We start from the raw sequence: 26,726 nt of genomic DNA, 5'->3' as shown, positions 1-26,726 counted from the left end.
GACCTCTCAGCAGGAGTAAGGAGTTATGTTCTGTCAACATCTCTTATATACATCATGCCACGAGGCAGAAAGGATGTCTCTCATCAGAGGGGCTTTTCCTGTCATTTGGCCTAAATGTTGAGAAAGCCTTTCCCAACAGAACTGTTGGCAAATGATACACAAATTGTGGTGTACAACTTGCATATCTTTTGCTGATAGTTCTCTGCAGTTTAGACACAGCTAAGAAGAAGCCATAAATAACGTTCTCAACTTCTGAGTATAGTATTAGTACATTTTGCCTCCTTCAGGGACCTTGCTTCTGATGATGGCTTAAATGCCTGTTGTGAAGGACCTTCTCAAAGGTTTTCTGGAAATCTAAGTATACTATATCCACTGAATCCTCTCATCCACAAGCTTGTTGGCCTCTTTGAAAAATTGTAGTAGATTGGTGAGGCATGATTTACGTTTACAAAAAGATGTTAATGCCTTCCAAAAAAGAGTGCTCATCTATGTGTCTGATACTTTTGTTCTTAATTATAATTGCAACCAGTTTGCCCAGTACTGATCCCAGGTTTACTGCCTTGTAATTGCTAGAACCACCTCAGGAGCCATTTATAAAAATTGGCATCACATTAGCTCTTCTCCAGTCATGTTGTACAGAAGAAGTTGATTTAAATGGTAGGTTACGATCCTCAGTTAGTAGTTCTGTGATTTCATATTTGAGTTCCTTCATAATCCTTCTGTGAGGCACAATTTGCTAAGCATGAGTATGATGTATAGATCATACACCATCTCTGTTACTGAATAATTATTGGTAATATACTGATATTTTACACGCATCCTCTGGTCCTAGATAACAACTCCCAGATGGAACTCACATTAAGGCTGGACAGCTGTGTGTTGATTGCCTTCAAAGACTCAAACCTTAACAATGGACCATAGAAAAAACACTCTTCAACAACAATATGGGCAATAGATTTCCTTGGCTACGTCTACACGTGCACGCTACATCGAAGTAGCTAATTTCGAAGTAGCGACATCGAAATAGGCTATTTCGATGAATAGCGTCTACATGTCCTCCACGGCCGGCAACGTCGATGTTCAACTTCGACGTTGCACAGCCCAACATCGAAATAGGTGCAGCGAGGGAACGTCTACACGCCAAAGTAGCACACATCGAAATAGGGATGCCAGGCACAGCTGCAGACAGGGTCACAGGGTGGACTAGCGCTTCCGGGGCAACAGCTAGCCGCTCCCTTAAAGGGCCCCTCCCAGACACACTCAGCCTGCACAGCATGCGGTCTGAGGAGCCATAGGCACACAGACCCCGGGTGCCGCAGTCATGGACCCTCAGCAGCAGCAGCAGCAGCAGCAGCAACAGCCGCAGCCGCAGCCAGAGGTCCACCCAGCCCTCCCGGCAGTAGCAGGGCTTGCCCTGCTCCGTGCCATGCGGGAGGCAGCTGAGCACCTCCTTGGTACACCGGAGGAGGAGCTGCCCCAAGGGCAGCAGGGCTCAACCCCTAACCCTGCAGCACCCCGCCCCCCCCCGCCTCACACGCCGGCGGATGTGGAGCTACCCCACCAGCACCAACTGGTGGGAGCGGCTGGTGATTGGGGAGTGGGACGACGACCGCTGGCTCAGGAACTTCAGGATGAGCCGGAAGACATTTATGGAGCTGTGCCAGTGGCTCACCCCCGCACTCAGGCACCAGGACACCACCATGTGGCGTGTCCTCACAGTGCAGAAACAGGTCGGCATCGCTGTCTGGAAGCTGGCCACTCCAGACAGCTACCGATCCGTGGGGCAGCAGTTTGGTGTCGGCAAGGCCACCGTCGGGGCTGTCCTCATGGAGGTAACAGAACCCACGGGGGGAGGGCAGGGCAGGGGAGGGGGGCCCGGGCAGAGGAGGGCAGGGGAGGGGAGGGGAGGCCAGGGCGGGGGAGGGCAGAGGAGGGCAGGGAAGGGTAGGGGGGCCCGGGCACAGAAGGGTAGGGCAGGGCAGGGCCACGCACACCCTGCTCACCCCTCATTGGTGCTGTCCCCTGTGCTTTCTCTGCAGGTTGTGCGTGCCATAAATGCCATGCTCCTGCACAGGCTCGTGAGGCTGGGGGACCCAGATGCCACCATCACGGCATTTGCCACCCTGGGCTTCCCCAACTGCTTCGGGGCTCTGGATGGGACTCACATCCCCATCCGCGCCTCGCATCACAATGGAGGACGATACCTGAATCGCAAGGGCTACCATTCTGTCGTCCTCCAGGCCTTGGTGGACAGCCGGGGATGTTTCCAGGACATTTATGTGGGCTGGCCTGGCAGCACCCACGACGCCCGGGTTTTCCGGAACTCTGGCCTGTACCGCCGGCTGGAGGCAGGGACCTACATCCCCCAGTGGGAGATCCCTCTGGGGGACACCACCATGCCCTTCTGCGTCATCGCAGATGCGGCCTACCCCCTCCGGCTGTGGCTCATGCACCCCTACACGGGCCATCTCTCCGCTAGCCAGGAGCGCTTCAACGAGCGCCTGAACCGTGCGTGCCAGGTGGTGGAGCGCTCATTTGGCCACCTGAAGGGACGCTGGAGATGTCTCCTGACCCTCCTGGATGCGGGCCCCAACAACATCCCCCAGATTGTGGGTGCCTGCTGCGCCCTGCACAATTTGGTAGAGAGCAAGGGGGACACCTTTTTCCAGGGCTGCGCTGCGGAGGCCCCCCACTGCCCGCCCCTTCCTCCACCACACTCCTGCTCCAACACCCACACCATGGAGCACCCCACCGCACCCCCCTCCTACTTTTCCTGGACAAATGACAGCACGCACTTGTGGCTGAACTTAAACTTCTTTTTGTTTCCGAACCTTTTTTTTTAACTGTAAATATAGGAACCAAGAACAAACTATGTACAAACGTGGGAAAAAATAATATATACAGAAATAAAACAATACAAAGAAACAAGTGTCCTCAATAATAAAAAGACAACCAGGGAGGATAAAGGGGAGAACTATTTACATGGGGGGGACGGGGCAAATGGGGGGCAACAAATAACAGGATCCAACTATATACAAAGGGGGGGCCCACGTCCCGGGCCCCTCGCCACTATAGCCCGGCACTGGGCGTGGGAAGCCGGGAGCTCTGCCGCGGTCGCAGACTTATCCGGGGCTGGCTGGGGGCGGGCCGGACCAGAAGGTAGGATGGCCGGCGAGTGTCAGGTGGCTCCAGGGGTCCCTCGGCGCTCCGGCCCTCAGCGGTGGGTGGCGGGGCGACGGCGGACGGGCCGGCGACGGGCGGAGCAGCTGGTGGTGGGGCTGCAGGAGCAACCAGGGTGGGCGATGCGGCAGCCGGAGCGGCATGGGGGGCCAGGTAGTCCACCAAGCAGTTAAAAGTCTCCATGTAGGCCCCCCATGCCTCCTGGTGCCAGGCCAGCACCCGCTCCTGCAGCTGCAGGTGCTGCTCCGCGACCTCCAGCTGCCGACGGTGGATGGCCAGCAACTGGGGGTCCGTCGCCGTCGGCTGGTGTTGGCGCAGGGTCCACCGTCTAGCCCGCCGTGGGGCCGGTCGGTCCTCGGCCGAGGGGCTGGCCTGGAGCGAGGGTCCTGGAGGGCTCTCCGGGATGACTGATGTCTCGCCGGCGCTCTCTTCCGGTCCTTCTTATGGTGCAGGTGCAGGACACAGGAGAGGATGGGGGGAAGAAGAATGGGGACAGGCGTTAGTGTGGGCCCCGAGCCGTAGCCTTTGTCCCCCCAGCCCTGTGCTGCAGGTTCTCCATCCCCCGCCCCAGGAGATACTGCTGTGATGGATGGGGTTCAGGGGTCCCCCTGCCCTGCACCCCGTCCCCTGGTGGGAGCGACTCTCACTTCACTCCGCAGGGTCTGAGAGCAGGAGAGGTTTCTTAGGCCACAGATGCCCATTTTCTGTCAGGAGTGACAGAACCAGCTGTTGGAAGAGACAGTCCTTCCAACCCGTCGTGGGGAGAAGACCCCAAGAGGGACCCCTCTGGGATGCAGCTTTCCCCCTCCTCAGGCTGGCTGCCTTCCAGCTCTCCCTTCCCCTAGCCTCTACCTGTGGCCCCTGCCCTCCCCCGCAATTCCAAGCCAGCTCAGCTCCTCCCTCCTCTATGTTCAAGGCAGAGGTGTCACCTGCCAGCTGTAGCCCCAGGATCCTCCTTTGCCCTTGGGAGCTATTCGGCTCTTGTTGCTCATATGTAGCCTGAGTCTCACTTTTGCACTCCCCCCACTCCATCACATGTTGCTGCTGCGGGGTGTCCCACCCCCTCCTCCCAGGGGCCCCTCGAGGTTCCGCTCCCCCCTGGCCTGGGGATGGGGCATGGCACTGTTGTGCGGGGTGGGGCGGGGGCAGGGGCTGATGCAGTGCTGTGAGGGCCATGGCCCTGCTGTCCTTGGGGCCATGGCCATGTGAGCATGTGGGGGGCCCTGGACACATATCTATTACCCCCGCCCCTCAAGCCCAGGGGTGTACACCAGAGGGGGGGTACCTACCTGTCGGTCCGCTCCCACGGTCCGGAGATCCCCGGGGGGCGGAGGCCCTGCTGCTGCTCCGGGATGGCAGGAGGAGGATCTGCAGCCCGGATTCTGCAGAGGAGGAGCCCCCCTCCTCCTCCTCCTGCCGCGATGTCCCGGGGGTGGCCTCTGGGGAGGGCCCACGGGGTGCAGGGGTTACCTCCGCGGCAGACTTCGGCTGCAGGGCCTGCTGGGGCTCGTCGGCCGAGGTGTCAAGGGTGGCCGGAGGGGAGGAGGTGTGCCGGGGGCCCAGGATGTCCCTGAGCTCCCTGTAAAAGGGGAAGTGACGGGGGCGGCCCCAGATCGGCCGGCTGCATCCCGGGCCCGGGAGTAACCCTGCCGCAGCTCCTTCACCTTACTCCTGACGTGATCAGGAGTGCGGGCAGGGTGACCCCGGGCAGCCAGGCCATCGGCCAGCCAAGCGAACGCATCCGCATTCCGCCTCTTGCTCCCCATTACCTGGAGCACCACCTCCTCTCTCCAGAGCCCCAGCAGGTCCCGCAGCTTGGCCTCCGTCCAGGAGGGGCCCCGCTGCCACTTGCCAGCCTGGCTGCCCTTCTGGCTGGGCTGTGAGCCCTGGCTCCCCTTGGGGGGGGTCCCCTGGGGGCACTGCGGGGGCTGCCGTGCAGCCATCGCAGCTGGGTGGGGGGCTGAGGGAGGTGCAGGCTGGCCACATATGTAGGCTGCCGCCTGCACGAACCCTCAGCTTCCTGCACAGGAAAGGAGGGGGAGGAGACCTTTAAGGGGCCGCTCCATGCTGCCATCATGGAGCTGAGGGGCTGGAGAGAGCGTCTCTCAACCCCTCAGCTGATGGCCGCCATGGAGGACCCGGCAATTTCGATATTGCAGGACGCGCAACGACTACACGGTCCCTACTTAGACATTGAACGTCGAAGTAGGGCGCTATTCCTATCCCCTCATGGGGTTAGCGACTTCGACGTCTCGCCGCCTAACGTCGAAGTTAACTTCGAAATAGCGCCTAACGCGTGTAGCCGCGACGGGTTCTATTTCGAAGTTAGTGCCACTACTTCGAAGTAGCGTGCACGTGTAGACACGGCTCTTCTGTGTCATCAGTGAGATGCTTATGTGACCCTAGTCTCCAACCCGAGTTAATAATTTTCCAGGCAACTGGAGAGGGCTTTTTTAGAACATTAAAATTGTACACATGGAGCAGAAAATATTAAATGGTCACTGAGACATTTCCATCTTATATTTAGAAAGTTGGCAACCCTGTGAATTAATAAGATTTACACAGACTAAATACCCATTTTACCACAACGACACAGGACAATATGGTCATAAAAGGATTTAATGCATTTTGACTGCCCAGTCATTGATTCAGGAAAGACGGTCCACCATCCTACCACTAGCCAGGTCTTCAAAGAGCTCAGTTTGTGAGGCAGAGCACCAGGAGAAAAAAATTAAGTCCCTTTATGATTAAATAGATGCAGCAACCTTCTTCGGATTTCCTTGGTCCTCGCGCCATAGATTATGGGGTTAAGAGTTGGGGGCATGAGAAGGTACACATTGGACATGAGAACATGGAAATGTTGAGCCACATTATCACCAAAACGGTATGTGAGGGAGGAGAAGAGAGCTGAGACATAAAAGGCTAAAATGACACACAGATGAGACCCACAGGTCCCAAATGTCTTTAGCCGAGCATTCTTTGTGGGGAGGCTGAAGATGACCCTGAGAATCTGTGTATAGGACACAGTGATAAAGAACACATCCACACCGATCACACAGAATACCACAAAGAGGCCATAGTATCTACTGATGCGGATGTCAGCACAGGCCAGCTTCACTACAGCCATGTGCTCACAGTGAGTATTGGGGATGATGTTGGTTCTACAATATGGCCAGATCCTTGCCAGGAGGAGATATGGCAGTACCAGGATGCCACCACGTACTACCATGGCCAGTCCTGTCTTGGACACCACAGAATTTGTCAGGATGGTGGAATGTCTTAGGGGATCACATATGGCTACGTAGCGATCAAAAGCCATGGCCACGAAGATCCCAGACTCTGTCACTAAGAAGCAGTGAAGGAAATACAGCTGGGTGAGGCAGGCATTGAAGTCAATCTCCCTGGAATTGAACCAGAAGATACTCAGAGTTTTGGGCAGAATGGATGTGCACAGGATCAGGTCGGTGACAGCCAGCATGCAGAGGAAATAGTACATGGGCTCATGGAGGCTCGGCTCTGTCTTCACAATAAACAAGATGGTGAAGTTCCCCAGGATGGCTATGATGTACATGGTGCAGAAGGGGATGGAGATCCAGACATGGGCCATCTCCAGGCCAGGAATGCCCAGCAGGATGAAGGTGGATGGGTTTGTGGAATCGGTTCTGTTGGAATCTGACATGGAGAAGGTGTCCAACTTTGAGGCAGAATGGTGTCTGTTTCATGAACCACACATTCCCATAAGTCCCTGTAGGTGGCCAGGGTCTGTGGCGAAGGTCAAAGTACAAATATCTAGATGTAGACACAATGTTATTATGAGACACTAAATGAACAATGGTATGCTGTTTTCATGGTAGAGGCATTCTTTACACACTGAAAAATTATATCAGTCAGAGAAATCATGAACAACGGACCCTGCTAATGTCAGGGTTGAGACTGGTTTCAGCAGGGGGCTACACTCGACTTCCTGAGGTCCCTTCCAGACCTATGATTCTATGATTCTATGAATATCAAACCCATATTTGATGTTGCTCCAGGCATCTGTAATTACTATATGTCATGATATGGTGAAACCTTCATATACCAGCAGTAAATACCAATATGGATTCTAGTTATCCCTCTTTATTCCTTAATATAATGAAATCCAGGCTAGAAAATCTATGGTATAAGAAGTTTCCCGTTCACCCCTTACTTAAAATCTCAGAGTGGAAAAAATAAAGACCTTTGCCATGATTTGTACTGGGAGAAACATCCCAATGGGACCTGATCCCATAGAAGAGCACACAGAAGAGCACGAATTGTTGGGCAAAAGTCAGCATGGTTTCTGCAGAGGGAAGTCATGTCTAACTAATCTATTAGAATTCTTTGAAGGGGTTAATAAACATGCGGACAAGGGGCACCCAGTGGACATAATATACCTAGATTTCCAGAAAGCCTTTGACACGGTCCCACACCAAAGGCTTTTATGTAAATTGGGTGGTCATGGGATAGGGGGAAAGGTCCTTTCATGGATCGGGAATTGGTTAAAAGACAGAAAACAAAGGGTGGGAATAAATGGTAAATTTTCACAATGGAGGAGGGTAACTAGTGGTGTTCCCCAGGGGTCAGTCCTGGGACCGATCCTGTTCAACTTGTTCATCAATGATCTAGAAAATGAGGTAAGCAGTGAGGTGGCAAAGTTTGCAGATGACACCAAGTTGTTCAGGACAATCAAAAGCAAAAGGGATTGTGAAGAACTACAAAAAGATCTCAGCAAACTGAGTGATTGGGCAGCAAAATGGCAAATGAAATTTAATGTGGGTAAGTGTAAGGTAATGCATGTTGGAAAAAATAACCCAAATTACACGTACTACATGATGGGGTCAAATTTAGCTACGACAGATCAGGAAAGGGATCTTGGAGTTATAGTGGATAGTTCTCTGAAGACATCCATGCAGTGTGCAGCGGCAGTTAGTAAGGCAAATAGGATGTTAGGAATTATTAAAAAAGGGATCGATAATAAGACAAAAGATATCATACTTCCCCTATATAAAACTATGGTACGCCCACGTCTTGAGTACTGCGTGCAGATGTGGTCTCCTCACCTCAAAAAAGATATGTTGGCATTAGAAAAGGTTCAGAAAAGGGCGACTAAGATGATTAGGTGCTTGGAACGGGTCCCATATGGGGAGAGGCTAGAGAGACTGGGACTTTTCAGTTTGGAAAAGAGGCGATTGAGGGGCGATATGACAGAGGTATATAAAATCATGAATGGTGTGGAGAAAGTGAATATAGAAAAATTATTTACCTTTTCCCATAATACAAGAACTAGGGGACACCAAATGAAATTGATGGGTAGTAGGTTCAAAACTAATAAAAGGAAATTTTTCTTCACACAGCGCACAGTCAACCTGTTGAACTCCTTGCCCGAGGAGGCTGTGAAGGCCAGGACTCTATTAGGGTTTAAAAAAGAGCTTGATAAATTTTTGCAGGTTAGGTCCATAAATGGCTATTAGCCAGGGATAAAGTATCGTGCCCTAGACTTCAGAACAAGGGCAGGAGATGGATGGCAGGAGATAAATCACTTGATTATTGTCTTCTGTTCTCCTTCTCTGGGGCACCTGGCATTGGCCACCGTCGGCAGATGGGATGCTGGGCTCGATGGACCTTTGGTCTGACCCAGTATGGCCATTCTTATGTTCTTATGTTCTTATGATCCCTGGAAAAAAAGTCCATGAAGTCTGATAGCATCTGAATGGAAACACCTGCTTATACTCATTAGTAACCCAAACACAATGTTTGGATGTCTAAGAATGGGTTGAAGAGAAAATTGGCTCTGGGCAAGCAGTCATTTTGGTCACCCACTCTCTATAAAGGTAAAGAAAATAGAAAAGATATTACTTGAGACAAGCTATGAAAATGGGGGATGCTGCCATATGAAGAGAGTTTGAAAAGTTTGTGACTGTTTAGTTCAGAGAAGATGCAAAGAGGAGTACACATAACTGAGGAGGGGAAAATAAAGAATGGAAATGATTACCTAAAAATAGAGGATCATGTAAAGAAAGTTATTTGGTATATTAAGAAAAAGGTACTCCTAGAAAAGTTTTAGACCAATCGCTAGAGGGCGAAAGGAATCTTGTTATTCTGCCTGAACAGGCAGATGTGTCCAAAACATGTTGTTTTTTTTATCTTCATTTGCAAAAACACATTGTCAGGTACTCATAGCATACAAGGTGATGTAATATTTTCAAGTCTGGTAAACATTATTAAACATCACGTACACCAAAACTGTAAACTGACGAACACCAGTTTCCAACTCTCTAATCAGCCACACGTCACATTCAGAACCAGTAATATGCAGTCAGTCATACTGCAGAGCAAAAACAAAGAATGAAAAGGGCAAATATTAAGGAACTACTGTGTTAAATATAAACTAAATTAAAAAAAAGGAAAATTAAAATAAAGTTTTTACAAGGTTAGGAAACAATGGGGCAGCTAGCATAGGGATTCATTGACTAAGAGAGGAATGCAATTTATGTCAGTCAACAACGTGGTTTATGGAAACCATGTCTTGTCACCTGAAAACCCTTTTCACCCCTAAATAAGAGAAAATGTTTGGTTGACCAAGGGAATGGTCCAGATGTATTCAACAAATTTCTCTGAGGCTTCAAATTAGTGACAGAAAAAATCATAAACAAAGAAATAAACAAACAAACAAACCAAAACACTGCAGAATATCATTTGACCATATTTTAAATTGACTAAAACCTGGTTTACTGACAGCACTAAGAAAAAGGGACTCTGTCAGCTAACGGGGTTGGATTTCAGGGGGTTCTGCCAGGATCCATTCTAGACCTGAGGCCAGTTTATATTTTCCTCAGTGATATGACAGCTAAAATAATTTCTGTTGCTAAAACTTGCAGATGACTCAAAAATGGAAGAGGTGTTAAAACAAGGAGGCCAAGGAAGGCATCTGGTTGATGTGGGTCTTTTGGTGAGCAGGGCTTATGCAAATAAAACGTGCTCACTCTGTCAATGCAAAGTTATCCTCTCAGAACAGGCAATTCCAGACTAGCCCACAGAGTATAGCCTTGTGTTATGGAACACAGGACCCCTGAAAAGGATTTGGGATTACTATGGACAATCAACTCATCAGGAGCTCCCAGTGCCATGAAATGTCCAAAAGAGCCAATGTGATCATAGGTTGCATAAATAGGAAAGTGGTGAGCTGGAGCAGAGGAAGAATTTTGTCTCTGCATATGGCATATTCCTGGACTACGCAAGGAGCTTATACAGGAGTTACCAGAACCATTAGCTATCATTCTTAAAGCCGTGGAAGACCAGAGAGATTCTAGAAATCAGCTGCACTTCTATGCCAGAAAAGATAATTGAGCAAATAATTAAGGAAACCATCTGCAAACATCTGTAAGATAATAAAGTGATAAATAAGAGTCAGCATGGATTTGTCAAGAACAAAACACATCAGATCAACCTGATAGCTTTCTCTGATAGCATAAGGAGATTTGTGGATAAGGGAAAGTTAATTGCTTCCAGGCTGCTTCTGCAATAGTAAGTTTTTTCAAAAGAGCCCCTGGAGAGTCTACACACAAAAAGCATTCTTTCAAAAATAAATCAAAAGAATGTCATGCTCCTTTTAAAATGCCTCTTCCTTTCCTGCTTCAGGCAGGGTGCCCCCTTTCAAAAGCTTCTTTTGAAAGAAAACGGGTAGAGGCTCCTCAGTACCCTTCTTTTGAAAGAACAGTGTCTGTGGACACACTCTTTAGAAAGACCTCTGTAGCGTACATGTAGCCCCAAAGTCTTCCTGGGTTTTCTCTCCATCCCAGTAAATTGAACCTTTCTCCTTTTACCCCTCTATTTCTACCACACCCCTTTAAGAGAACACTTAAAGGAATTCGCTCCTTTTCTCCCATATGGTTTCCCTTTCTGTTTTTCCAACAATTTGATGAATTAGTTTTAAGAGAACACTCCAGCAAAATCAGCACCTTAGCAAGATGGAAAATCCTTAGCTATGCTTAACATCTCTGGTATTTCATAAGTATGTCTACTGCCATGTGGATGGCACAAAGTAAGTGACTGCTCCCTTTTTCTAAAAGCAAGAAACAACATTATGAACAGAAACAAAAAAGGAGCCATGTTAGTCTATATAGTATCGAAACCAAAAAGCAGTCAAGTAGCACTTTAAAGACTAACAAAATAATTTATTAGGTGAGCTTTTGTGGGACAGACCCACTTCCTCAGACCATAGCCAGACCAGAACAGACTCAATATTTAAGGCACAGAGAACCAAAACATTAATCAAAGTTGACAAATCAGAAAAAAAAATTATCAAGGTGAGCAAATCAGAGAGCAGAGGGGAGGGGGGTGGGAGGGGTGAATCAAGAATTAGATTAAGCCAAGTATGCCAAAGAGCCCCTATAATGTCCCAGAAAGTTTGCATCCCAGTTCAAACCACGTTAATGTGTCGAATATGAATATGAAAGAGAGTTCAGCAGCTTCTCTTTTTAAAACAGATGGGAAATTCTTCTTCAATAAAACACAGACTTTTAAGTCATTAACAGAGTGGCCCGCTCCATTAAAATGTAGACTAACTAGTTTGTGGATCAGGAATGTTTTGTTGTCTGTTTTGTGCCCATTAACTATTTGTGTGAGAGAGTTAGAAGTCTGTCCAATATACAAAGCATCTGGACATTGTTGGCACATGATGGAATATATGATGTTAGCTGAGGAACAGGAGAATGTGCCCGTGATTTTGTGAGTAACCTGGTTAGGTCTAGTGATGGTATCACCAGCATAGATATGTGGACAAAGCTGGCAGCGGGCTTTGTTGCAAGCAAAAGTCCCAGGACTGGTGTTCCTGCGGTATAGACTGTGGCTATTGGTTAGAATCCTCATGAGGTTGGGAGGTTGTCTGTAGGACAGAACAGGCCTGTCACCTAGGGCCTTCTGGAGTGTGGCATCCTGATTAAGGATATGTTGTAAGTATGAACAGACTGTGACTGATTGTTTTAAATTATGGGTGTTTTTCAGTGAGTTAAAATATGCATTTATTTGAAGTGGTTACTTTATGGAGGCTTAACAGTATATTCAAAATACAAAATGAACTTAGAAGTATTGATTAAGAAAATTTAAAGCAGAGAAGAGCTGCATTGCGTATTTCATGATCTTTAATGTTGTGTTGCACAGGCCAGCTGACTTGCCCTTACTGCAAAGTTCTTGCAAATAAATCTCTGACAAATTTCAGCATGCATCTATCTATCTAAAGAAAAACAGAACAAAACTGTGACTGGCATTTTTTACTCTCAAGTTCAGAGCTTTTAACTAGGTACCTTCTGTAAGTCCATCTTCACCATCCTGCATGCAGGGGTAAACATTGTCCTTTTTCTTTAGAAAGATATTATAGAAGAGCACTCTTCTCAAATGCAATTTCTTTCAACAGATGAAAGAAAATTGTTCACATTACCCAAGTACGGCCTGACAATTTCTTACCACAGGCATTCTTGGAGCAAAGATCTTGACTGAATGGAATTCAGAAGTGGTTTGGCTATTGTAGGTGATGCAGGTGGCCTGACTTGTAGTTTCAGCTGTGAGACATCAATTAGAAGACCTCATTTTCTTTTTCTTTATATGTTTGCCAAAATTAAATCATCTGACCTGAAATTTTCCACTCTTACCCCAAGATATACAGCAGCATCCCGTGCCAAGACCTGACGCAGGTTTTGCACCATTTATAATATAGCTCTGTGCAGTCCCAGTGAGATTCACTCAGGCTCTAATGGACAAATGGTATCTGAATATCAACAGGAAACAGACTGGAGACTCCCTAGCCAATGTCTCTCTTTCCACGTCTGTGCTTCTTTGCTCTTGATCTAGTTTTCAGAATAAACAGTAAATAAAGGACTTTCCCAGAGGAGATGAGAACTCTTGGGTTCTGGAATGGGTCAGTGAGGAATTGGCTGCTCTGTGTATTTCTGTGTCTCTAAATATTTATAGTTGATTAGTAAAATATACAGGATAATGCCTGGATATCCCCAGAGTTTGATACCCTGTAATTATCCCATATGCTTTGGCAGGTAGTAGACGTACAATTCTGGGCAAATATGAGAGAGGGAAAATGGAAGCTGAGCCCTCTGGCATGCCAGCCTGGGCACCTCTCACACTGTGAGTTCTGACAAGTATCAATACTGGTCAGGTCTGGCATTTACACAGCCGTACACACACAGGGACACATCCAGCTGCAGTTACATAAATGCATTCAGCAAACACTCATGTACCAACGATAAAGAGGCTCCAGCCATTTCCCAGTAGTGTCCCAGCCTAAGACCTAGAGCTGTGTCATCTGGCCCCGAATGGAAGCCTGATCAGTGTAAACTGATCACCCGAGGCCCCATTGTTTCACTGTGGACAGGACAATGCACTAAGCAAAATTCCCTTTTGCATTTTACCACCCTGTTTTAGGTATCAAAAGCCAAACTTATTGACTACAGCAAGATTGATTGTAAGAGTTGTAAGAAATAGCACACAGGTCAATGTTGGTTATCTAAGAAATATGTAAAGTTGTTGAGCTTATTGTAATCTATATTGTATACACTAGAAAGAACTTGAAAAAGCGGTGTGTCATTGCCGTGCAAACACTCTGCCAGTCTTCCACATGAGGCTAGAGCTCTTTTTGGCCTGGGAGCCCAGGCCCACTTCAGTCCTTGCTCTTAAGGTGTTCCCAGGTCTCAAGAAGTGAGGCCACCGAGATCAAGTACAGGCATGAGACTGATTCCAGTGTGACGTGAGCTGGACACGTGACCTTGTGTGCTTCAGTGAGTCATAGCAGGGGCCATTCTACATATCCTGGGTAGAACGTTCGCAGGAATGTACTGTGGCTTCTTCTAAGGCCTATTCTATTGTGCAATGGGCCATTACCTTCAATGGTTCATTCCCACATCTGGCGAGACTGGAAGTGTGGGTGCTACCCAACAGCACACACTTTTGGAAGATTCATACCAAAATGATTCATGCCGACAAAGTCAGTAATCATACACAGCAAATCATATTTGTCATGGATGCTTTCCACGACAAACTTCATACAAAAGGTATCACCATCGTATCACCGTCGGAGATGTGGAGGTGCCAGGATGTTGCTCAGGGCACAGAATGTCACACCTCCCCATTTAGTTTACTGCAGGAGTTTTAGGCACTGACTAAATTGGAGGCCTTCTGAGAGGGGCTAGTCTGTATCTTCACAAAAGAAATCAAGCAGTCCTGGAGGTACAACCCACTTCACCAGATACGAAATGGATGCACCGTGCCCAGGACTCCCTTTAGATCTTGACCATACAATTCCCAGGCTATGTCTACATTAGCAATGAACTTCAAAATAAATTTCAAAGTTAGGACATATTTTGAAATTCAGTGCAGAGCATCTACACACATTCTATGTTATTTCGAAAGTGTGATCAAAGTAGGAGGACTCAACTTTGAAGTTTTTATTCTATTCCCAGGGTGGGAATTGCACCCTATTTTGAAGTGTAACTTAGAAATAGGACATGTGTAGCAGCTCCACAACCCGCTATTTTGAAGTAATGGGTCCGCCATGGCAGCGACAGGAGCCCAGAGACACCTTGGCCAACCCAAATAGGGCTCTATGGTCACTGCCGCACATGCATAAAGATGTAGCTAACCAGCAAACTCAGACAGGAAGTTGAAAGCATGCTAGAAGCAGGGGGACCCTGAGCTCCCTGCAGCATGCCAACCCTCCCACAACACTGTGGTGACAAACAGGCAGAAGAAACTGCTAATGCAAGTAGGGCAGTTACAAGCAGCTGGGAGGAAGCTGGGTCAGCAAAACTGGGGCTAGCTGACTCCACTGCTGGCCTAATAGAGGCATTTTAAAAACCCTCCACAGTTGGCCTGTGGGGCGGAGAGAGAGTGGGAGGAGTCAAAGCAAGATTGCAGATGTGAAAAATATGGCAGGTCACATCAGGTCAGGACAGCAGAGGAGAGAGTCCCTGGAGCAGGGGCATGGTTCCCTGCCCTGGAGACTTGTCTCAAGCCTCAGCCCTTGAGGGAAAAGGGGTCAGAGAGTGGAGAAGCTGAATAGAAATGAACAGTGGCCTGGGTAGGAGGGGCTGTCACCGCACTATATGTGTCACAACATTACAGATGGGTATAGAGGGGATGCAGAAGGAAGAAAGAGCCTGACGCATGGGCCTGGTTTAAGGCCTGAGGTCTGACTCAAAGTGAACAAGTGCTACACTATGGCTACGTCTACACGTGCAGCCAACATCGAAATAGCTTATTTCGATGTTGCGACATCGAAATAGTGTATTTCGATGAATAACGTCTACACGTCCTCCAGGGCCGGCAACGTCGATGTTCAACTTCGACGTTGCTCAGCCCAACATCGAAATAGGCGCAGCGAGGGAACGTCTACACATCAAAGTAGCACACATCGAAATAGGGATGCCAGGCACAGCTGCAGACAGGGTCACGGGGCGGACTCAACAGCCAGCCGCTCCATTAAAGGGCCCCTCCCAGACACAGTTGCACTAAACAACACAAGATACACAGAGCTGACAACTGGTTGCAGACCCTGTGCCTGCAGCATAGATCCCCAGCTGCCGCAGAAGCAGCCAGAAGCCCTGGGCTAAGGGCTGCTGCCCACGGTGACCATAGAGCCCCGCAGGGGCTGGAGAGAGAGCATCTCTCAACCCCCCAGCTGATGGCCGCCATGGAGGACCCAGCAATTTCGACGTTGCGGGACACGGATCGTCTACACGGTCCCTACTTCGACATTGAACATCGAAGTAGGGCGCTATTCCTATCTCCTCATGAGGTTAGCAACTTCGACGTCTCGCCGCCTAACGTCGAAGTTAACTTCGAAATAGCGCCCGACGCGTGTAGACGCGATGGGCGCTATTTCGAAGTTGGTGCCGTTACTTCGAAGTAGCGTGCACGTGTAGACGCAGCTTATGAGTAACAGGCATAGAATCAAAGAGTCCTAGGGCTGGAAGGGCCTCAGGAGGTCATCTAGTCCGGCCCTCTGCCTAAAGTAGGATCAACCCCAACTAAATCATCCCAGCCATGACTATGTCAAGTCAGGACTTAAAAACCTCTAGGGATGGAGATTCCACCACCTCTCTAGGCAACGCATTGCAGTGTTTCACCACCCTTCATTTGAACTAGTTTTTCCTAATATCCAACTTACTCTTCTCACTCTGTAACTTCAGACCATTGTTTCCTTGTTCTGCCATCTGCCATCACCGAGAACAGACTCTCTCCATCCTCTTTGGGGCTCCCCACTCACCTCTCGGTCTTTTCTTCTGCAAACTAAACAAGCTCATTCCTGTCACTCTCTCCTCATAGGTCATGTGCTCCAGCCCCCTGATAATTTTTTTGCCCTCCCCTGGACCCACTCCAATTCGTGCACATCCTTTCTATACTGTGGGGCCCCGGAACTGGGCCCCGGACTCCAGATGTGGCCTCTGTGCTTTATTCACAACAATCCCCATGTTTCTTCAAGAGTATCAGTTTGAGAAGCCAACTCATCCAGTTTCAATATTTTTGTCCCTTAGATATATTTTACTCCCTTCATACCTATGTTTCAGAAATGTTCCCGAGCCCTGGGTCCATTTGCTCCTTTAAAGCATGTCACACTTTCATTTTGGTCACATATTTCATGCTGCTCATATCAGAATCCCTGTTGCTATTACAGAATGTCACTCTCCATTGTCTCTATTCAGGGACAATCTGAAGTCATTAACTTGGCAACTAGCGTACACTTCTGCCCATTGTGAGGAATCTTTTGGTTTACGCGGCAATTCAAAGTTCGTAAAATTTTCAGCAGTATCATTGGCCTTGGTGTATGCAGGATACAACAGTTCCTGGTTCTGGATTTGTGGAAAGATGTGAATCAGTAGAGTGGGATGATTCTTATTCTGCTGTTCTATCAATTCCGACTGGAGTTTCCACTCTGCCTCTTTCTCCTCCATGTCTTGCCACTTTCATTCTGTAGCCCCTTGTGTGTTCAGCCTCCTCTCTGGAAGCCCGTGCCAGATTTAGCTATGCCATTTTTCATGATTTTTGATCACCATGCTACTTTTCTGTAATTGTGCCTCTTTCCTGAAATAAGGAAATACAAAATACAGCAAACCCCCGTTATAACTGGCACATTTAGTTAAACGGCATGCCCAGCAGTTGGGTAGTTTTCCCCTCCTCCCTGCACCAAGAGCCCAGAGCTGTCCTGTCTTGCCTTGGCCAGAAGCCTCACCAGTGAAATGTTATTACTGGTGCAGCCTTTCCCTCAATATAAAGAGGACAATATACCAGGCCCTGTTCCTGAGCAGATTTCCCTTTACACTTCAGAAAAGATGCTATTGTTTCAATAAGGCCTCTTCTACACTCTCACTCTGCCCCCAGAGGTAGCATGATAATTATACAATTCAAAGCAGGCTAATGGGGTGCTAATGCGCATATTCATTTGAAATAAGCACTCCACTTCGATATTCCCTTACTCCAATCTAGTTTTGGGGGAGTAAGGGAATGCTGAAGTGGAGCACTTATTTTGAAGCTGCCCCCATCTACATTGTCAATCTGCAATTCAAAGTCTGCACTGCGAAATTTGTGCAGCCACTTTTATCATAGAATCATAGAACCTTAGGGCTGGAAGGGACCTCAGGAGGTCATCTAGTCCAGCTGCCTGCCTAAAGCAGGGTCAAGCCCAACTAAATCATCCCAGCCAGTATCTTGTCAAGTCAGGACTTAAAAACCTCAAGGGATGGAGAATCCACCACCTCTCTAGGCAATGCATTCCAGTGCTTCAGTTCCTTCCTGGTGAAGTAGTTTTTCCTAATACCCAACCTACACCTCTCCTTCTCTAACTTCAGACCATTACTCCTTGTTCTGACATCTGTCACCACTGAATATGCACATAAGCACCTCTTTAGCCTGCCTTGAATTGCCTCATTACCATGATAGCTCAAACAGGAGAGTGAGTGTAAAAGCAGCCTAATACACCTACACAGACTATTAAGTACAGAGAGATTTAAATGGTTGTAAGTAATAAGTGTATAGATCAGAGTAGATTATCGGGGGAAAAAAACAAAAAACACCATCTGAGCTCTATAAACTAGACAGGATTTAAATCAGGTTTGGTCTTATTTTGATTTTACCAACCAGTGTTCCATCTACAAGCTGGGATTTCTCCTTTTCCACTTGGCTTCCCCTGCCCAGTCAAAGTCTTTTTTCTTTGAGCCATGTTTGCAGGTGTTCCACTGGAGGAGGAATAAGGCCAAGTGATGGTGTCACTTCACCTTTTGATAGCTTCTGCCGTGTGGAGGGGATGTCATTTTTCCCCATGCAGCCCCCACTAGTTTGTGGGAAAGCACAAGAACAAGCTGGAGTCCAGCGTCACATAAGCTGTTCACAAGTCAATATTTGTAAGTTCAGATACAAAAATGAAACATGCACACAAAGAAGATAAGCACATTCAGCAAACCACCCCTTTCCCTTTGACAACTCATCTGACACATTTTGTACAAGGTTTCTTGCAATTCTATAACAGTGGTGAAAATCAGGGTGCTAACATGTTGCTTTGGGGGAACAGAGTGTCACAGCAGTATTTCCATATAACGAGAGCCCCCTGAGACGTAATTTTGTATTTGTATAAGATAAGCCTCCACATCCTGGAAAAGGCTACATTTGGGTCACTGTTGTATTTGGTGTCAAGTATCAGAGGGGTAGCCATGTTAGTCTGGATCTATAACAGCAACGAAGGGTCCTGTGGCACCTTATAGACTAACAGAAAAGTTTTGAACATGAGCTTTTGTGAGCACAGACTCACTTCATCAGATGCAGCATCTGATGAAGTGAGTCTGTGCTCACGAAAGCTCATGCTCAAAACTTTTCTGTTAGTCTATGAGGTGCCACAGGGCCCTTCGTTGCTATTGTGTTGGGGAGCCATTTCTCTCTTCAGTCATCAACAACTTCATGGCAGGTCACAAAGGAATGGAGCTTCTGTAATAGGACGGGGTTTCTGGGCACAGCTAGAGAAATTAATCCAGGGTACCTTTGTTTAAAATCCAGGCCACTTACAGCCTCAGGCTGGGATTTCCTTTTTACTAAGGCAAATCTAGCCAGCCATGAAAGCACCACTACCAGCCCCAGGGCCAGCCAGAAGCCATACAAGCAAACCCACAGACTTCTCAGCTGCTGTACCAGCCCAGACTAACAACTCCCAAATTCAGGTGATTGGCTGTTAAGCCTATTTCAGCAAACACCACACAGATTCTTGCAGATCCCAAAGGGCCCAGCCCCAGCACTGGCCAATATATACTTGGAAAATGAAGAACAGGGTTACAGAGAAGAATTGTTAAAGCGATACTTTACATATATCAATTATAACTATTGATGTAGACCAGTGATGTTATTTGCTAATTCTTGAGAGTCTTTATAAGCATCCTTTTGAGGGGTGGGCCCCCAGTCCAGACAGGCTTAACTCATGAGGACTGAAGGATAAAGAAAGTACCTGTCAGGGCCGATCATATACAGAGGGAAAATTTGATTCTTCTCCGTAGGCCTTGGCTTACCACCTGACCAGGTGGGTCACTATGCTGAGTTTCCATTTGTTGCAGTCCCAGAAGGAAAACCCCATCATCACGAAATGGGTGTTGGCCATGTGGGCCTTTTCTCAGTATATTGTCCTGGCTGGGGTGGAGATCCACCTCCCATTGTGAACTTCAGCACTGCAATATTTCTCATAACGCTGCAGAGCTAAACATCTATAACTTTACATACATACACGATACAGATACAGAAGTAGCATACAAAGATTCAGGGCATCATCAGTTTCATTTGACACCTCTCATGGCACCCTTAGCATGATATTTGGGGCCAATAGCCACACTGGGTATTGAAATGGATTCCAAATCCAGATAAAACCCTGCCTTGTCACAGCCTCTTTGAAAGTTGAGACCTGCAGAGATGTAGGTCTGGGCCATGCTTCAGGAAATGAGCTGTATACTGGCACAGTGGCAGTCTTGTGCTACCAAAGCACACTGAACATGTCAGCCCAGAGTTCCTCAGCCCCCTTATTGTACTTTTATCTGCCAGAGTTGGATCCCCATCATCCTGTAGATCTACAATTAGTAGCAAGCCTGCATCCCTGACATCCCCTTAGAAGTGGCTGAGAGAGGGCAGGTGTGTTGGGGTAAGTGACACACGGAAAAGGCAACATGGACTGAAATGCATGGAAAAGGGGAGGGAGAGATGGGACAAAACCACCAGCACAGGGACTTCCTGCCTTTTCCACTCCTGAGATCACTTTTCAAGGAAGAGATGATCCCTCTTCATGACCCCAGTCTGGCACTGTCTGGGTCAGGAACCATGTACATCACTGAGCCTGGCTGGAGAAGAAAGCTCAACTGGGGAGCTGGAGACCTAGGAGAAAAAAAAATAGGTCACATGAGTAAAGAACCAGAGCAGCTTGTCCTGGATATTTTTTGGTGCCCACCCCATAGATAATGGGTTTCATCATGGGGGTATCAAGCTGTATACATTGGCAATGAGAATGTGGAAATGCAGAGCCACAAGGTGGTCATACTGGTGTGTGAGGAAGGAGAAGAAATATGGGATATGAAAAGCAAAGATGGCACAGAAGTGAGAACTGCAGGTGCCAAAACTCTTCAGCTGGGCATCCTTTGTGGGGAGGCTGAAGATGACCCTGAGGATCTGGATATAATACACAGTAATAAAAGCACATCTAGACCCATCAATCTGCCATTGCTGGTCCTAAGCCTGGATGAAAAAGGAGGAAGGTTGGGCGTCAGGGTAGCAGCTTGATCCTGTAAAACTTACCAATTGCTACAGAAACAACAAGTGCAACCAAACAAAATAAACAAAAATTAACTTGGCATGAAGATATCAACTCATTTTTATAACGGTGCTGGATGAAAGCTGAAAGGAAGTTCAGTACCCGATGCAGAGCTTGATTTTAAGTGCCAAAACCACAACAAAAATTGGAACATGGAATGTAAAGACCTTATACTAATGTGGAAAGCTAGCACAATTACTCTGTGAATTTGACAGTTATCAAATGGACATCTTAGGCACTAGCGAGATGAGAAGGACAGGAAGTAATAGGCTAGTTAGTGATGGGAAAACCATTCTTGATTCAGGGAATGATAGTCAGCATATACACGGCTTAGGCCTGATATTAAGTAAGGAAGCGTCACGGGCATTGGTTGGATGGTAGCCAGTGAACGAACATATTATTACGTGAGATTCAAGTCAAGGCATGAGAAAACTGCGATCATCCAGTGTATGCACCAACCGAGGACGCTGACAAAGCTGAAAAAGAAGTGTTTTACGATGTGTTACAAGACACCATCGGTGATGTTGCCAATCATGACATCAAGTTACTCATAGGTGATATGAATGTGCAAATAGATAACAGAAGACAGGGATGGGAACATGTGATTGGCCCGTATGGATCGTCAACACAAACGAGCGACAGTGGAGAGCGCTTACTACTATTCTGTAGCATGAACAACTTGTGCATTGGAAACGCCTATTTTGCACACAAGAACATCCACAAGAAAACATGGCGGTTGCCTGATGGTATCACTAACAATGAAATAGATTATTTCTGCATCAGCAAATGATGGCAACCAGCTCTACTAGATATGAGAATATACTGTGGAGCTGATGTTAGGTCAGACCACCATGTTTTGATGGCATCGCTCCATCTTTGCCTTAAAAGAAAACAAGAATGGCAAACATCTCAGCCCTATGCAGTTGAAAAGTTAAGAGACCAAGCCATAGCTGAACAGTACAAACTTAAACTTAGAAACCAATTTCAACAAATGCAACATGAAACTTCACTCGAAGACGAGCCGATGCAGCTCAAAAGAGCAGTGACTGAGATCGCAGAAGAGATGATTGGTCAAAGGAGAGGCACACAAAAAGAACACTGGATACAGGACAGGACCCGGCACTTGATTGATGAATGTAAGGTTGCGAAGAGGCAAAGAGATCAGGCAAAGTCGCCAGGTGAGAAAGCAGAAGCTGTGGCAAAGTACCATTTGCTAGATCATAGAGTCAAGAAAAGCTGTCGTGCTGACAAGAAAGAATAGTTAGAACGTAAAGGTGCTGAAGCACAAGAGGCAGCAAAGAAATGTGACACCAAGACACTATATCGTATTGTCCAGTAGCTAACAGGAGCAAGAAGCAATAACAACACTGCCATCAAAGACAAGAATGGGAAGATCTTATTTAGTAACGAAGAGCAAGATGAGAGCTGGGTAGAACACTTCAAAGAAACACTGAATCAACCCAACCCAACCGCAAACAACGACTTCAGTAATTTCAATCTCCCTGACGAGCTGGAAGCAGACCTAGACATGATCACGATTGAGGAAACACATAGGCTACGTCTACACGTGAAGCCAACATCGAAATAGCTTATTTCAATGTAGCAACATCGAAATAGGCTATTTCGATGAATAACGTCTACACGTCCTCCAGGGCTGGCAACGTCGATGTTCAACTTCGACGTTGCACGGCACCACATCGAAATAGGCGCTGCGAGGGTACGTCTACACGCCAAAGTAGCACACATCGAAATAAGGGTGCCAGGCACAGCTGCAGACAGGGTCACAGGGCGGACTCAACAACCAGCCGCTCCCTTAAAGGGCCCCTCCCAGACACAGTTGCACTAAACAACACAAGATCCACAGAGCCGACAACTGGTTGCAGACCCTGTGCCTGCAGCATGGATCCCCAGCTGCCGCAGCAGCAGCCAGAAGCCCTGGGCTAAGGGCTGCTGCCCACGGTGACCATAGAGCCCCGCAGGGGCTGGAGAGAGAGCATCTCTCAACCCCCCAGCTGATGGCCGCCATGGAGGACCCAGCAATTTCGACGTTGCGGGACGCAGATCGTCTACACGGTCCCTACTTCGACGTTGAACGTCGAAGTAGGGCGCTATTCCGATCCCCTCATGAGGTTAGCGACTTCGACATCTCGCCGCCTAACGTCGAAGTTAACTTCGAAATAGCGCCCAACGCGTGTAGCCGCGATGGGCGCTATTTCGAAGTTAGTGCCGCTACTTCGAAGTAGTGTGCACGTGTAGACACAGCTATAGAGCGATAAAGGCACTAAAGAACAACAAGGCTGCTGGCCTAGACCAAATTTCAGCTGAACTATTGAAGTATGGTGGAAACTCCATGATGCAGAAACTGACGGGGCTGTTGAATGAATGTTGGAGAACACAGTGTGTCCCAGGCGAGTGGAGGAAGGGAATGATTGTCAAGTTACCAAAGAAGGGGAATGTCACTGATTGTAATAATTGGATAGGTATCATGCTCCTTTTGGTCCCAGGTAAGGACTTCTGCATCTTCCTACTCAGGAGGTTGCAGAGCATGGTGGATAAAACACTGTGTGAAGAGCAAGGCGGATTTCACTGCGGACGATCATGTAGTGAACAGATCTTCACATTGCACAACATCATCGAACAGAGTATCGAGTTCCAACAGCCGCTGTTAGCTAACTACATCGACTTTAAAAAGGAGTTTGACAGCATTCATAGAGAATCATTATGGAACATATGGCATCCCACAACACTACATCAACATCTTCCGAAATCTTTGTCTAAACTCCAGTTGCTGAGTGAGGACCGACAATGGGATGACAGATTTCTTCAACATCGACTTCGGAGTGCATCAAGGTTGCGTCCTGTCTCCATTCTTGTTCCTTCTGGTGGTGGACTTCATCATGAGAAAGGTGATGAATGATGCACATCTAGGTATCTCATGGAAAGATCAGCATCGACTCACGGATCTGGACTTTGCAGAAGATATTGCACTGCTAGCAGAAACGAGCGAATGCTTGCAAGGCATGATGACGAATTTGGAAGCAGAAGCAGGCAAAATTGGGCTGAGGATAAATAGTGATAAAACAACGTTGATGTGGATTGGGAACACTCAGACAAACCCACCACTAGTGGTCGGACGCCAACCCATAGAAGAAGTACAGTGGTTCACCTATCTTGGCAGCACTCTGTCTAACGATGGAGGTGTCGAGGCAGATGTTAACTGCAAAATTGGTAAGGTGTCAGCAGTGTTACAAAGACTGTGCCCAATTTGGTCTGCACCAACAATCGACACTGCAACAAAAGTTTGACTGTATAACACCATCGTCATTCCAGTCTCCATTTACGTTAGCGAAATGTGGTAGATAACGTCAAGAGTAGCACGCAAGCCCAATGTATTCCACCAGAGTTGCTTATGAAAGATCCTGGGTGTTACCTACCGTGATCGCGTTACCAATGAGGAGATACTACAAAGATGCAGGTCATGGGCACTGCAGGATATCGTGACAGAGCACAGAGTGCAGTTTGCTGGACACATTCTGCGTCTGCCACAACTACTGCACCCAAAGACTGCAATGAGATGGATACCGGCAGAGGGAAGAAGGAAGAGAGGCAGGCCGCTCAAGACCTGGTGCACCACATTTAGGGCAGACTTATTAAACATTGATATGTCATGGGAGGAGGCAGAATTATTTGCACCTGACTGAAATCGCTGGCGAGCACTTGTTGCCCAATGTGTCCAGATGCACAGGCGGACCTAAGTCTAAGTAAGACCCATCACAGTGAATGCCACAAACAAAACACAACAACCATGATTACAGAGTTCAGCACTGACCACAGGTACATGTTCGGAGACAGGATGAAGGATAATGTTCATTCTGAAGAAAGAGCGCTGCCTTTCCATGAGCAGATAAGGCAGCAGGAGCATGACACTCTGCATCACCACAGCCAGGCTGATCTTGGCCACCATAGGCATGCAAGGCTCAGAAGGGGATGGAGATCCAGCCACGAGCTGTCTTTGGGCCAGGAATGCTCAGCAGGGTGAGGGTAAAGGGGATGATGAAGTTGGTTGTGTTGGAATCTGACACAGAGTAAGGGGGAAAGTTCCAACTCTGAGGCACAACGGTGTCTCCTGCATGCACTGGCCATGACATCCTGAATATGCCTAGTATCTGTGGTACTGCTCTCAGTAGAAATGCTCTCAGTAGAAATGCCTGCGGGGAGAGACAATGTTCATGTGAGACACAACATGTACTATTGGGAGTTGTTTTCATGATGATGGAGATTAGTCACTCCTCTCACACCAAACATATTGTCTTGGTTATTCAGAGAAATGAGTCATGAGCAATTAGGTAAACAGGATGAAGTTTAATAAGGATAAATGCAAAGTGCTCCACTTAGGAAGGAACAATCAGTGTCACACATACAGAATGAGAAAGGACTGCCTAGGAATGAGTACAGCAGAAAGGGATCTAGGGGTTATAGTGGACCACAAGCTAAATATGAGTAAACAGTGTGATGATGTTGCAAAAAAAGCAAACATGATTCTGGGATGCATTAACAGGTGTGTTGTGAACAAGACACGAGAAGTCATTCTCCCGCTCTACTCTGCGCTAGTTAGGCCTCAGCTGGAGTATTGTGTCCAGTTCTGGGCACCGCAGTTCAGGAAGGATGTGGAGAAATTGGAGAGGGTCCAGAGGAGAGCAACGAGAATGATCAAAGGTCTAGAGAACATGACCTATGAAGAAAGGCTGAAAGAATTGGGCTTGTTTAGTTTGGAAAAGAGAAGATTGAGGGGGGACATGATAGCAGTTTTCAGGTATTTAAAAGGGTGTCATAAGGCAGAGGGAGGGAACTTGTTCTTCCTTGCCTCTGAGGATAGAACAAGAGGCAATGGACTTAAATTGCAGCAGGGGAGGTTCAGGTTGGACATTAGGAAAACGTTCCTAACTGTCAGGGTGATCAAACACTGGAACAAATTGCCGAGGGAGGTGGTAGAATCTCCATCACTGGAGCTATTTAAGAAGAGGTTAGATAGATGGCTTTCAGGGATGGTCTAGAAAGTGCTTGGTCCTGCCATGAGGGCAGGGGGCTGGACTCGATGGCCTCTCGAGGACCCTTCCAGGCCTACTCTTCTATGATTCTATGATTCTATTACTATGTTTTATGGTGTTCTGTGCATCAATAACACCTACACAATCTGGTGTGTGAACCCTTAGTACACACAAACAGGAAATGTGTCAGCAGGAGCTCAATACTGCTGAAGGATTTGGGGAATGGGTCCTTCAGAGATCATTTGCACGAAAATGCAAAGGTGTGCATATGTAACGCCTTGTAAACAAAGCTTGATGGAAGCAGGTGAAGCAATAAGGTTTTGTCTGTTGTAAACAACATATAGTTGTAAAGTCAAAATTTATGCTACCACTCAGTGTAAGAATTGTGGAGTCTCACCAATGCTTGAAGTTGTTGTGGGGGTACAGGACAGTTATCACCATTGTGAAAGATATGGATTGCACAGGGTCCCTCCATCCAAGCATTGTGAGGAAAAAGGGAAGAGGGATAGTGGTTGAACCAGCTGGCTGGAAGCCTTTTGGCTATACATCTATTAGACTGATTTGACTAGTTCTTCCTCACTCTTCAAAGATAGACCTAAGGATATTCTGTGAGAATCCACCTTACTGGATACTGAAATGCTGTG

General features: G+C 47.4%; 1 protein-coding gene across 2 annotated transcripts; it reads right to left on the bottom strand.

The window, feature by feature from the left end:
- Window positions 1-5,911: 5,911 nt before the first annotated feature.
- On the bottom strand, window positions 5,912-25,166 carry LOC142002100 (olfactory receptor 52E4-like). Of its 2 annotated transcripts, none has more exons than XM_074977934.1 (2): window positions 25,124-25,166; window positions 5,912-6,867 (listed from the first exon to the last, which is right to left on the bottom strand). In XM_074977934.1, exons 1-2 carry the CDS (start codon window positions 25,164-25,166, stop codon window positions 5,912-5,914), a joined length of 999 nt encoding a protein of 332 aa, XP_074834035.1. The 2 variants fall into 2 exon arrangements, with proteins under 2 accessions (XP_074834035.1, XP_074834043.1); XM_074977942.1 differs by having other exon boundaries at window positions 5,912-6,870; window positions 25,127-25,166.
- Between the last annotated feature and the right edge of the window lie 1,560 nt (window positions 25,167-26,726).

The sequence above is a fragment of the Carettochelys insculpta genome, chromosome 1, assembly GCF_033958435.1.
Source record: "Carettochelys insculpta isolate YL-2023 chromosome 1, ASM3395843v1, whole genome shotgun sequence".
In the NCBI taxonomy this organism is placed as follows: Eukaryota; Metazoa; Chordata; order Testudines; family Carettochelyidae; genus Carettochelys; species Carettochelys insculpta.
This window is presented reverse-complemented; position numbering and strand designations above follow the sequence as displayed.